Source organism: Haemorhous mexicanus, chromosome 11 (genome assembly GCF_027477595.1).
Source record: "Haemorhous mexicanus isolate bHaeMex1 chromosome 11, bHaeMex1.pri, whole genome shotgun sequence".
Classification (NCBI taxonomy): Eukaryota; Metazoa; Chordata; class Aves; order Passeriformes; family Fringillidae; genus Haemorhous; species Haemorhous mexicanus.
Window position 1 is genome coordinate 24,071,997 of NC_082351.1, and position 12,646 is coordinate 24,084,642.

At 51.1% G+C, this 12,646-nt stretch overlaps 1 protein-coding gene across 2 annotated transcripts in view; it reads right to left on the bottom strand.

The window, feature by feature from the left end:
• PLXND1 (plexin D1) overlaps window positions 1–12,646 on the bottom strand; it is a 68,473-nt gene that overhangs the window by 44,520 nt on the left and 11,307 nt on the right. For both annotated transcript variants that reach the window (XM_059856898.1, XM_059856897.1), the window contains exons 2-6: window positions 7,077–7,253; window positions 4,004–4,135; window positions 2,187–2,287; window positions 1,387–1,516; window positions 694–868 (exon numbers count right to left, since the gene is read on the bottom strand). In XM_059856898.1, the coding sequence (XP_059712881.1) occupies window positions 694–868; window positions 1,387–1,516; window positions 2,187–2,287; window positions 4,004–4,135; window positions 7,077–7,253 (715 nt within the window). The remainder of the gene's footprint in view (window positions 1–693; window positions 869–1,386; window positions 1,517–2,186; window positions 2,288–4,003; window positions 4,136–7,076; window positions 7,254–12,646) is intronic.

Sequence of the window (12,646 nt, forward strand, 5' to 3'; positions counted from 1 at the left end):
ATTCACTCCAGGCTTGAAGGATGAAAACTTCACAAGCACTCAAGCCTGGACTAAAGCATCAAACTTCTCCAAAGGCACTGAGAGGGGCTGACTGCATCACTGAGTGGCCAGCTCAGGTCTGGTCAGCTCAGCCAGCAGCTCAGCTGACTTCAGCCTCCTCCGCAGGTGCTCATCTCCTCTGGAGGCTGCCCCATGGAGCCCCTTTGGCTCCTCTGGCTGGCTTTTGATTGCAAAATGGGCCTGAGAGTTCCTGAGCTCCTTTAGGTACCCACTCGCTCTTCCCTCAGAACTTCTCCTGAAAGGCAGCATGTGTTTTGGGGGGAAATTGAACAAAGCAGTTGAAAATATCAAGATAAAAACTGCATTATTTGACCAGGGCTAGAACATTTTTGGCTTAGTACATACTAAATCTAAAGCAGAAGCTCAAACCAGATAAAAATAAGTATGTGAACTGGCATTTAAATTCTGATGTTTAAAACAAAAATTGATAGATCTGAAATACTATCAATTCATGTAAAGACAGTGGAACTCCTACACTTCAGAGTCATATGCCCTGTAAAACAGATGCACCTTCAGGCTTTTCTTCCCTGTATGTCTTAACTGCACATACAACTGAAAAAATAAATAAAGCCTATTAAAAACTATGTCCACAAAAGTGGTTAGAAGGAACGTATCTTGTTTGCCTTTGCATACCTTGGTCATCAGGAAATGCTGGATATTTCTCGTGTGGAAGCAAATTGCAATAAATAAATTGGTTTACATAATCCCCAGCGACTCTGGCTACCGTGTGGATGTTGTTTCCATAGTCACATGAAATATTTGTTCCATTCAAGTTCGGGATAGTTCCATTTATTTGTATTATTAGGGCCTACATTAGACAAAAAAGTCAGCTATTATCACAGAAAATTACATTTAGAAATTGTCAACATTTTAGAAGCTTTTCAGAGCAACTCCAAAACAAGCCCACAGACAGGGTCTGTCTTGAAACAAATAATATTTTGATAAAAAATCCTTTAAAATATAATTAAAATACTTTAAAATAGTAACAATACAAAACCAGGAAATGAGTTGATTCAGCTGTCTGCAGCTGATTGTGTTTGAAATTTTGCGGCCCTCCCCTGTGTGTTTGGTGCAGCAGCTCTGGGTGGGTTTTGCCTGCAGGCTCAGCTCTGGGTGCTGCTTTCCTGGAGCTGGCCTCCAGCTGGCTCGGGCTCCGCGGTGCAGCAGGTCACCCCGAGAGCCTTGGCCTGATGCAGCAGCATGCAGCAGAGCTCAGCACCAGCACCAGGAGCCGTGCTGCCCACGGGAGGAGCAGGGGTGGTTCCCTGCCCTGGGAGCAGGCAGGGGCTCTGCAGGGGACTGATTTGTAACTGGCAGCAAACGCACCGGGTTCTCCTTGTCAATATTGATCTCGGGCTCCAGGATGGTCATGGAAGGGCACTGCTGCGCTCCGCCACTCACACTCGCCCAGAAGTTGGCCCCTGTGAAGTTGGTGCACTCATGCTGCAGAGAACACCTGCAACGAACAGAGGAACAGCTCGTGGTTGATGAGTTTTAAAACAGGTGATAAAAATGTTAAATTCCTTGTGAGGGAAGCTCCTGAGAAAATCTTGTGTCTGTATCTCTCTCCTTCATTCATGCAGCTAAGCCTTAACATTTGCTGCTATGGTTAAAGTGTTTGCTTGCCATGTTAAAAACATGTACTCCCACAGCACCAGTGGAGCAGCCCGATTGAGGAAGGCAGGAAAAGGCCAGGCTGAACCCAAACTCACGAGGAGAGGATGACATTTTGTCCAACATCTTCAGTTTGCAAATGTGGAATCTAATTTTGAATATTCCCTTTTGCATGTGATTGTCTTCTACTGATAGATGAGATCTGCAGGGGCAAATGGACTTTCACAGGGTGTGGGTTCTCCCAGTCCCATGGTTTGACACCTGCAAGAGATTCTTTGCACTGGCAGCTGCCTGTGGCATGACAATGCTGCTGTGGTGAAATCTTGGCAGCCAAGGACATCCCAACCCTTTGGGCCAGATGCAGTAGTTTCTAACAGCACGTATTTTGTAAGGAATGGAAAAAGACTGCTGATAGCGTGACTGTGGGGAAATACAGAGGGCACCAGAAACTCTTGCCCAGGCTGAGGGCCAAGGACTGAAGCGCAGCGGGGCACGGCTGGGGCTGGTCCTACCTGGTCTCCATGGTGCACCACCCGCAGTAGGCGTCGGCGGCGGCCAGGCACTCCGCGCACGTCGAGTACTGGCTGCAGGCAGCCACCTTCACCCGAGTCATCTGCACAACAACAGCACAGCTGCTCCCAAACGTGGCACAGCCCCACGGGACCCCCGCCCGGCCACGTGCAGCTGGACACAGGACACCAGCACCTCGGGCTGCCACCCCTTCCCCTGGAGCAAGCACGCCCAGCACGCCACAGGAGCAATCCCTGGCATGGCTGGGAAGCTGGAGCTGTTCCTTGGCCACCTGGCGTGGGGACGGGACCAAGAAGCCACCTGCTGCCCACTGGGGGCCCCTGGAGCCTGTCCAAGCCCGGGGCTGCGAGCCCCAAGACAGGAATGATGCCCCAGGGCTCGGGAAACCGCAGGGTTTCAGCCAGAGCTGAGCTGGGCTAGGCTGGGCTGCTCCTTTTCAGCTGGTGCCATGGTAGGAGCCATGTGAGACCAGGCTACAGAATGTGACACTGCACCTTTCAGAGGTGTCAGATGGACATAGCTTTACAGCTTGTCCCTCTCTTGTGAAAAGCCCTCACCCAGACCTGCAGAAAGCTCCTCTCAAGACACAGCCCAGCACTCTCTGGCTGTTTACACAAAGATCAGAAAGCAGCACCACTCTAGAAACCTTGATTTGTGAAAAAATCAAAGTACCTCTGGGGACTCACTTGGCAGGAGCAGTTGGAAGGGAAAGCATGTGTTGGTTTCTGCTCTCTCCTCCTTTGATCTCTAAACATTTGGGAAGGAAACCTGAGTGGTTTGGAAGAGTGGGGACTGAAAATGTGAGGTGCCAAGAGCCCTGAGCTCCCGCCAGGCAAGCACACTCCAGGCTGTAGGCTCCTTGGCCAGAGCCCCACTTCACTCACAGCACCTTGCTGTTCCCCAGCCCTGCAGGGCTCAGCAATCCCACCCCAACCCTGTCAAGCTCCTGGGGAGCTTCCCAGGATGCTCTCTCCACCAAAGAGAAACTAACTCATCAGATACATTGGAAAAGAAGCAGTCAGAGGAGGCACCATGAGCACCTCACCAGTTGTTGCATCAGCCCAAGCGGAGGGCACAGCGCAGCCAGGGGCTGAGATGAGACAGTCAGAGCCATCAGCTAAAGAGGCTTCCTGGGAGGGGTCTGTGAAATGCTAATGACCTATCTGCAGGGAATTAGAGCTCGGAAAATACAAATGCAACATGTAACATTTGGGGTTGTGCATCTGTTTTGACAGATTAAAATGTAATTCAGGACAAACCCTCAGTGCCTGGAGCGCTCAGCTCTCATCTTCCTACTCTGTTAACTTGATGGAGATGGGACCGTCTGTCTGTACCTGCTGCATCTCTCCAGGTCTCTGCAGAGCCCTCCTGCCAAGCACTGAGCAGAAACCTCCCCAGGGACCACTTCTGACAGGCAGACTTTTTGTCTGTAGGATCTCCTAAAAGCCTCCCTAAAAACCATGTACCGTCATTTTGGGGTTTTTCTACAGGAACAACCTTTGCCTATTTCTGTGCTTATTTCTGCACTCCCATAAGTGCAATCCATTTCAGTATCTTTCACTCTTCTTTTTACCTGGCCACCACAAAGACCTGATAAGCTGGGCTGCATGGTGTTGTCACCCAGCACAGGAGAATGGATAGGCACCTCCCCAGAAAGCCCAGTGACAGCCAAAGCTCTGAACATCTCGGCTCTCACCATTAAAGAAAACATTACTGTCCCTTTCTGCTCCCAGCTCTGAGCTAAATCAAATGCATGCTGTGCTCCAATAACTGGTTTGTTGAGGACTGAAGATCTCACCTGGTAAGAGGTCATCAGGTAGAGGTAAGTGGAATCAGAAGGGTCAAACTGCATGATGGGGTGGACAGGCTCTCCGTAAGCCACCGAAATGGATCTCCTGCTAATAACCTTCATCGTGCTGTCCAGGTTTATCTGTAGAGACAAGAGGCCACTCACTGAGATCATTTTCAAACACTAAGGGCAGAAGATTATTTCTCCTTGGTTATAAATAAAAACCAGAGTGGTATTCAGTGGTGCCCCAAGTTGTCAAGCACTGTGAATCTCTGCACACTTTGCAGGCTTGCACACGCAGAGCTTTCCTGGGAAGTCAGCTCTGTGTCACTGGGCAGACACGGCCCAGAAAGGCCCAGCCCTGCTCAGTGGTGCAGGACCCTCACTGTCCCTGGTCCTTCTGAGGGGCTGCCTCTGGAAAGTGTCTGATTGGAGGCTCTACCCCTGCACAGCTTCATCCAACAGGCACAGCAGTGTTTGTGTTACCCTCACGCAAGTGGCACCAGCCTTCAGGCCTCAGCACATACACACTCACATTCTGTACAGAGAACACTGAGTTCCCAAAACTTAATGAAAAACAGTGAAAATCAGCAACAGGGCTGTACAGCATGGCATCTCCTGCTCCCTGCATATTTGAAAAATAAGTGTTGTCACTCCCAGCCAGAAGAAGCTTCTATCCCTGCTGACTCCAGAAGACCACGGCAGCTGCCACGAGGGTGCCAAGTCCTACCTTGCCTCATGAATCACCAGCTGAAGTGCTGGCAGTGATGGAAGAGGCTGCACAGCATCAGCCTGCCTTTCAGTTCTCTGAATGTCTTGGCATTTGACTTGAAAATTCAGTAAATTAAATGTGGCATTGCTGAGAGGAAATAACAATGGGGCTACACAATTTCTCGTGACAGTCACTTTTCAGCTTAAAACAGAAAGGGAGTGAGGAAAATTCTGGCCTTCTTACTAGCAAGGGAAGGCAATAATTGTAATGACCAAGTGTGCCTCTCTTCTCTAAATGTGGATTAATTAATTAACATAGGTTAATTAATTCTTACACTAGAGCAGCACTGACACACCCCAGTATGACAGCACAGGTTCAGGCTTCTCTCTGCCAAGAAACATAGCACAGAGAGCTATGCAGAAAAAGGGTACTATTGCTGTGTCCATTTTAAAAGCTCACTAGCCAGAAGCTAAATTATTTCCCTGGTGTCACCCAAGTAGTCCATGAACCGAGCCCTGACATTCCCCACTGCATCCTCTCTCCCTCGCTACTGAGATGTGCACCCCGTGGCTGTTTACAGACACCTGTGTCTGCCTCCCTCTGCCTCCTGGGCACGCTCACCCTACACCCTCTTCACACAGGCAATTTCCCTGGATTCCAGGGGGCTGCAGGCTCTGGGGGAGAGCCCCCACAGCAGCACAGAGGGGCAGCAACCACCAGTCCTCTTGCAGCAGGGGAGTAGGCTGGGGTGGGCTGGAGGGAGCAGAGCATGTGCGGGGTAATACCACAGCACTCGTCTGCTTCCACATCTGCACACATCAGGAGAGACCCCTCCCTTGCTCATCTGCTCATCTGCTTGCACACTGCACTTCCACATCTGCACACATCAGGAGAGACCCCTCCCTCCCACCGTGGCCCTTGAGGGCACTGCACCCTGGCACGCCTGTGCTGCCCAAGCACTGCTGACCCTCTCATGATGGCTAGACTGGTCCTCACCAAATGCCTGTCTGCAGCCAGAATTGCATTGATTCGCCATACATGCCCCTGGTAGCCCTAACTGCTGCTGGCAGGAGCTGGGCAAGCACTGTTTCTACCCCTCTGCTGTCTTTTCTCAGGCAACAAATCTGAATGATTTGCTCACGCCAAGCACCTCGTGTCCTGTGCCAAAGAGCAAGGAGCCCCAAAGGTAGAAGGGCTTCTGGTTATGCAGCTGTGTTGTGGAATTAGATTACAGCTATCTGAGCAAATTATCCCAGCACAGGGTAGCCAGGAGCCTCTCCCTAATGGAGGCACTGCAGATAAGGCTGGTCTCTCCGAGATGATAATGGAGCAGAGCTGTTAATGCCGTGTGAACAGGCTGCTCTGCGTGTGGCATGTGCCCCCCAGCCTGCTGCGCCTGGCCCAGCGCCAGCTCCCTCCCACCCTCACAAATTACCTGCCCCTGGGGGCAAAACTCAAAGCAGGGAGCCTCTCTGTGATTGTTCCCACATTTCTGCCAGAAGCACTGAGATGCAAGGGAAAAAACTGGGTAAGTTTTCTTCTATCCAAGTATTTTGATCCAGTATTCCACATTATGCATCAGTCCCCCCAGGCAGAGGTAAAGCAGGTATCAGCTGTCACTGCTCCAGGCCTCTTCCCCCTCTTCTCTATGGACTTTTGATATTGGCAGTTTACCAGACTGCTGCGGCTGCCTGCAATCAAAACTTTCTCTGGCAAATTACAAGCACTAAGGTTACTGAGAGCTTGGCCTTGTGTCCTGTCTTCAGAACTGGGGCATTGCATCACCCTGCATCACCTCTTACATGTTATTTAGAACAGACTCCTCCATGGCTTCACACCTGCTTTGGATTCAGCTGTGAAGAAAAATCTCTCTGTGATTCCCCTGTCTACATGGAGTCTTCAAAAGCCAGCACCTCAGAGGGAGAATTTATCAGAAGAGCTTTTAATAATTTTAATAACTTCAACAATTAAAATGATAACAAAACATTGTAATTAAAATTATATTACGTTGTGCATATAACCATATTGTTTTAATATTATATTAATAAAATTAATAAAATAGTTTAATAAAATTAATTTATAATTCAATACTGCACAAAAGCATTTTCAGCTTAGGGTTTATCAAAAACATCCTGCTCACATGGCAGCCCTGAGCAGTGATTAACAGCCACCAGTCATCAGGCAGCGTGTATCACTGCCCAGGCCACGGCAGTACCCCATGACTTCTTCATCGCCTGAATGAAGCAGGTGCTCAAACCAAGGAGACAAGATGTCATCCTCTGGGCAGAGCAGAGGTGCTGGAAGGGGAGCCCCGACACCCACCCACCCCAGCTGTGCTGCCCCATGCTGCTGCTGCTGGACCCCACTTGCCTTCAGGAGTCCTCCACTGGCCGTGCCCAGGAACACGACTGTGTAGTTGTTGACACTGGCCACTGCCACGGCGGTCAGGCCGCTGTAGGTGAAGATGGGGGTGGCTGTGACAGGGCTCAGGATGGCCAGCGGGTGCTGCAGGTGCGCGGCTCCACAGTCCAGCTGCTCCGGCTGCAGCTGGGGAGAGACACAGACATCAACAGGCTGCACAAACACCAGCGTGCTCCCTTGCCACCCCCTCAGCAGCAGAGACAGACTGCTCAGAGCCCACTCTGCCTTCCTAGAGCCCTTCCTAGAGCCCCTCGCTGCTGAGACACGGAAAATGCAGCTGGCCCTGGCTGCTGAGCTGACCCACGAGGGCTGGCACGTGGGGCACGACGCTGACAGCAGGGCTCCCACATCCATTCCCTGCCAGGGGCCAAGGCAAAGGCAGTGGTTAAGGACTTGTCATTGACCTGTGTCTGTGAGCAGGCATTTGACTTGTTTGGCCAAAAGCAAGACAACAGACTTGACTCTCCTGTGCTAAACTAATTAGTGCATTTGCTGCATGACAGCCTCATTTGCAAGTGGAACTGATGCCTCATATTCCTACTAAGATTCCTGCCAAGATGCACCCAAGATTTATGACACCCTCACTCCAAATCCTCTGAGATTCTCATGTAACTTCGGCTCAGACAACTTGGATGGATTCAACAATGCCTGAACACCACAACAGTCTCACTGCCAACAATTCACCTGCAGTCACCCCTGCAGCAGCTTTTCTGAGCTGCAGCAGGTGCAGCTGGAGCCCCCCAAATGATGAGCACGTTTCAAGGGCCATGACCATGTCATCCACAGTGCCACCCCAGGTTTAGCCCAGGGGACACCGTGACCCCACTGTCACACTCCTCGGCAGGGCTGGCATTCCAGCAGCAGCAGGCACCCGCAGGGCACCTGGGCACCATCCAAGCCCCAGCTGCGGGAAGTGCCTGTACAAAATTCCAGAAAGAGATGCCTGCAAGGTTGCAGCCCACACCCCAAGGACAAGGCGCGCTTGTGCCTTTCTGAATCCATTCATAAGGCAGATAGCACTGCCACAGCAGCTGACAGAATTCTGAATTTAAGCAGAATAAACACAGGGATTTGTGGCTGTATCTGTAAGGGAATGGGAATGCGGTTTCCACCAGGCAGAAGGTGACCACCAGCCTGTTCAGCACAGTCCTTCCTCCCTGGGCTACACCAGGGCCTGGATACTAATTCACTAGTCATCATCACTATTTCATTAATAGAACCAGGCTAGAGATTGGGCTCTCTCCAGAAAAGAAGAAGATTAAGCAAATCTTTAGGCTTTGCAACAGGAGAGTGAGACTGGGCAAGGTCTCTCTGCAGGGTCATCCCACTTTGGGGTGCAGCTCTTGCCTCATGCCCATCTGCCCCCAAGCCACCACCGTGCCTTGGGTTGGTGCCACACCACAGCAACACATTCCTGGGGAGAAGTGGGGAAGAAACAAGCTAAAGCCCAAAGGGAATGCAAAGCGATGGGGCTTTGTGTGCATAAGCAAGGGATGGTGCCCCTGCACCAGCAAAAGAAACGAAGCCCCAGGCAGACACCCACAGGGGGTCAGTGACCTCCCGGTCATGGCCACGACTGGTCCAGAGAGCAGTCAGCAAGGGGACTGCAGGCCATGGCACTGCCCACTCCTCTTCCTTGCAGGGCAGAGGACAGCAGCAAACCTCACCAGGAGCTGTGGGTGCCAGCCAGCCCTTGGTGTGTTGTAGCAGCTGGTCAGCAAACAGCTTGGGCTGCCCAGCAGAGCAGTCACACCCTGCAGCAAGCTCTGCACGAGAGCACGCACCCCTGATAGGGACAGGGATCCTGCTGCTGCAGGCACAGCCAGGACTCATATCTCTGCTGCTGGGCCAGCACAGCCACAGTGCCACTAGAGACAGGGCTGGGTCTTCTCCAAAAAACCACCCTGACCTTGGTCCCCTGTGCCTCCCCAGAGCCCATGGCCACCGCTGGCTGCGCCAGACACGGAGTAACAAAAGCCTGATGTGAAAAACTTCCTCTGCTCAGATGAGTGCCAAATGGGGCAGCACATTCAACGCTGTACCTCTGATCTTAGGGGACCAAGACGAAAGGATCAAGTTTGTGGATGCAATGCTAAATGCATTTTGCAGTTTTACTGCATCTCATTCTAGTAAAATCACAGCCCAAGTTCTTAAATGTGTATGTTTTCTCTGTAACTGGGCCACACAACTTTTTTTATACTATACAGAGGACATGGCAAGCCATTCATGCTTCTGATTTACTGACTCCTTCCCTTCACAAACAGCTATTTAAAAATTCGCTTAGGGTTATTTACTTCTCTTAGGGATGATTATTTCTGGCTCTTCTTCATTACTCTTTAAGAATATCACCACCTGAAGCTTACAAGGATCTTTCCTGCAGGGAAACGGAGGCACAGAGGCACCTCTGGCCACCTGGGACCTCAAGGGATGATCAGCACCTTCTCTCTACGGCAGCTGCACAGGAGCTGGGACTAGCATCACTGCCTGCCAGCCTGAAAGACTTGGCCCTTCCTTCTCACAGGTGGCCAAAAATCACAGGAAGTCCCTTATCTGCAGCGCCTGCCTGCGTATAAATCATGTATTTCAGAGCTCATATCAGTGCAAAGTGTTTTCCATAGTAAACAGGATGTAACTATTCTAACCCAGGCCGAGCTTTATTTTGGCTGCACACATCCTCCCTCTGAAACACCTTTCTTCAAATGACATCAGATCTTCCAACAAACGGATGGGTAGGAGACATATGGTATTTCCCTCTCCCGGGTCCAAAGAAGGGATGACATGCTGTGCTGCTGCTACCCGTACCCCACAGCACCAAGAGGACAGCTAACTCCATCACGTTACAGTAAACAGGATACAGCCAAGTCACATCCTTCTGCAGGCACCAGGCAATCACCACAGCTGGGGAATTGCACTGGAAGAATGGAATAGGCCATCTACAAGTGGAAGGGGTTAAATCTCACTCCTTCCTAAATCAAGCTGCCCTATCCTGGAGTGGAAAAAGAACAAATGTTAAGTTTTCTTCCAAATCCAATCTCTTTCTATAATCTGCATTTTAAAGCGCCCCGTGGGCATTTACTGTATTGCCTCTATTTTTCTTTGACACGCTCTGGGTACTCAGTAACTCACAGGACTGTGGGCTGATTCCAGATCAAAACCTCCTGCCCACAAGACTCTGCCCCTCTGTCGCTGATGAGGAGCCTCTTGGGCAAGGCTGGGGACAGCCACGGCCAGCACCAGCTGAGCAGCTCTGCCACCCCCATGGCCAGCACCAGCTGAGCAGCTCTGCCAGCCCCCATGGCCAGCACCAGCTGAGCAGCTCTGCCACCCCCATGGCCAGCACCAGCTGAGCAGCTCTGCCAGCCCCCATGGCCAGCACCAGCTGAGCAGCTCTGCCAGCCCCCATGCCCTGCCAGGACAGGGGAACACGCTGCTGTGCCCCTGCACACTGCAATTTTCGCTATTGCTGCAAAACTTCACAAGTGATGCAAATGAATTCAAATCAAGGGGCCACAGCTAAGAGGATGGTAACTCAGATTAACCCCTGAGTGTGACTGCAGAAACAAAATGGGACAGAGATAAAAGATTTCCAGCCACATCAGAGCTCAAGAGTTCAGCTGTCTTCACAGTGTGAGTTCAGTTCTTTATCCCAGGCCTATAAGGAGCATAAAAAGCGATTTCCCAGAATTTCCATTACAGCTCCCCAGCCCTGGGCATGCAGGATGTCCCTTCGGGAAGGAAGTCTGTTGGAAACAGAAGGAGGAAGAGGAGTGGTGAGGCAGCTCTCAGGAAAACCATGAAATGCACTGATTTCTGCATCCTGTGTTTGTGACCTTAAAAATAGTTCCCAAGCAAAGCTGGAGCTAATTGGTGACTCCGAAGCTGCGGCACAAGGGAAGCCCAGAGCCCCTGCCCTCCACGAGGCCACGCTGGCTGCGCTGCAGCAGCTCCAGAGCTCGGGAGCAAGGAGGGGAGCCCGGCCCCTCTCTGACTTCGTATCAGAGAGGATTAAAGTGTTGGCTTCCAGCATGCCTGGAGTCCTGGGAAAATGACACAGCCAGCATCGGATAATCCGCTCCAAACTTGTTGATTTGTGGGACTTAGCCATCATCTTCATAGGCTCAAAATTTGGCAGCTGCTCCCACACAACTGACATTTTCAGGCCATTAAAGGCTGTGATAAAAGGGCTCTAGTTTTATCTCTTGCCTTCCTCAACATAAACCATTAGGCTTTTATTAACATTTAGGTATGACTCAGGGAAATTTCTGACTGCAGAGCGAATATTCAGAATAATTAGGATACTGTCTGAAGAGAATAGCAGGACACAGACTTGCACTGAACAGTAGGGACAGGCTGAAAACCAGTGGGGAAATATTGCACAGGAGAATGGACACGGCCAGTGACGCCAAGCCAGCCTGGCTGCATTATGCTAAGGGAGAGTACAAGCCCTGCTCTGTGTCGGGCAGAGCCCAGACCAAGCACACACCCCCAGCAGTTTGTCCACACAATCACTCGTTTATCTGCTGCAGTGTCGCAACCAGACCTGTCAAAACCAGGCTTTTTGGAATGCCTGGAGGAAAATGTCATCCTCAGAAGAGGACTCCACTGTTGAGGCACTTGAGATGTAAGCAGTCTCCAGCTGCAGTGCTGCTCTAGGGCAGGCATTAGCACAGAGCTCCTCAGACTTCCCATCATAATTTTTAGGCAACAGGAGGCAAATCAATGTGCACTTGTGGCCAGTCAAGGCACTCAGGCTGAGAATCTCTGGCAAAATAAATATGGACAATTTTTTCTCAAGAATTACCAACAGTACAGTATCCACGCAGCAGAGCAGACATTCCTAAAAAAGATCAAAAAAAGGCTTAAAGTGAGACTTGCAACCTGGTTTCACTGTTTGTTTAGACAAGTTCCTCAAGCAAGGAGGTGGGGGTTTTGCTGTGTTTTGCCCACAATGCCAGCCCTGGGCTAGGGTACTTTGTGAGTCACTACTGTGACACCAGTAATGGTCTATCCCAACAGCCCTCTGCTCCCAGCAGCCACCTAGACCTCGTGCCTGCAGGGAGCTATCACTCCTAGAAAACTTATTCTTCCCTCTCTCTCCTCTTGACTTCAAACTTTTCTTTCCTGCCAGCTCCTACATTTCACTCTTGGCAGCCTCACATGGGACTGTGGCTGAGGTAAGGAAGGGGACAGAGCACAGAGGACTGCTAGAAGGCAGGACACAGCAAGCACAGGACTGATGGCTGGGCAAAGGCACAGCTGGGTCAGACCAAAGCCCTGCAGCTCAGCAGCAGCAGCCACGCTCACGTCCACCGCAGCCACAGACCTCAAACCACCAGAGGTGTGAGACTGTGAGTGCTGGAGGAGGCTCTCAGCATCTCAGATCATCTCAGAGGGCAAAACCCAAGCTCCATTGCTGCTCTGGCAGAGGCAGCCCTGGGCAGGCAGCACGAACACCCTCCTGGCTGCTGCCTGCCAGAGCCCACGGCAGCAGGAGGACACAGAGACTGGGACAGCACCAG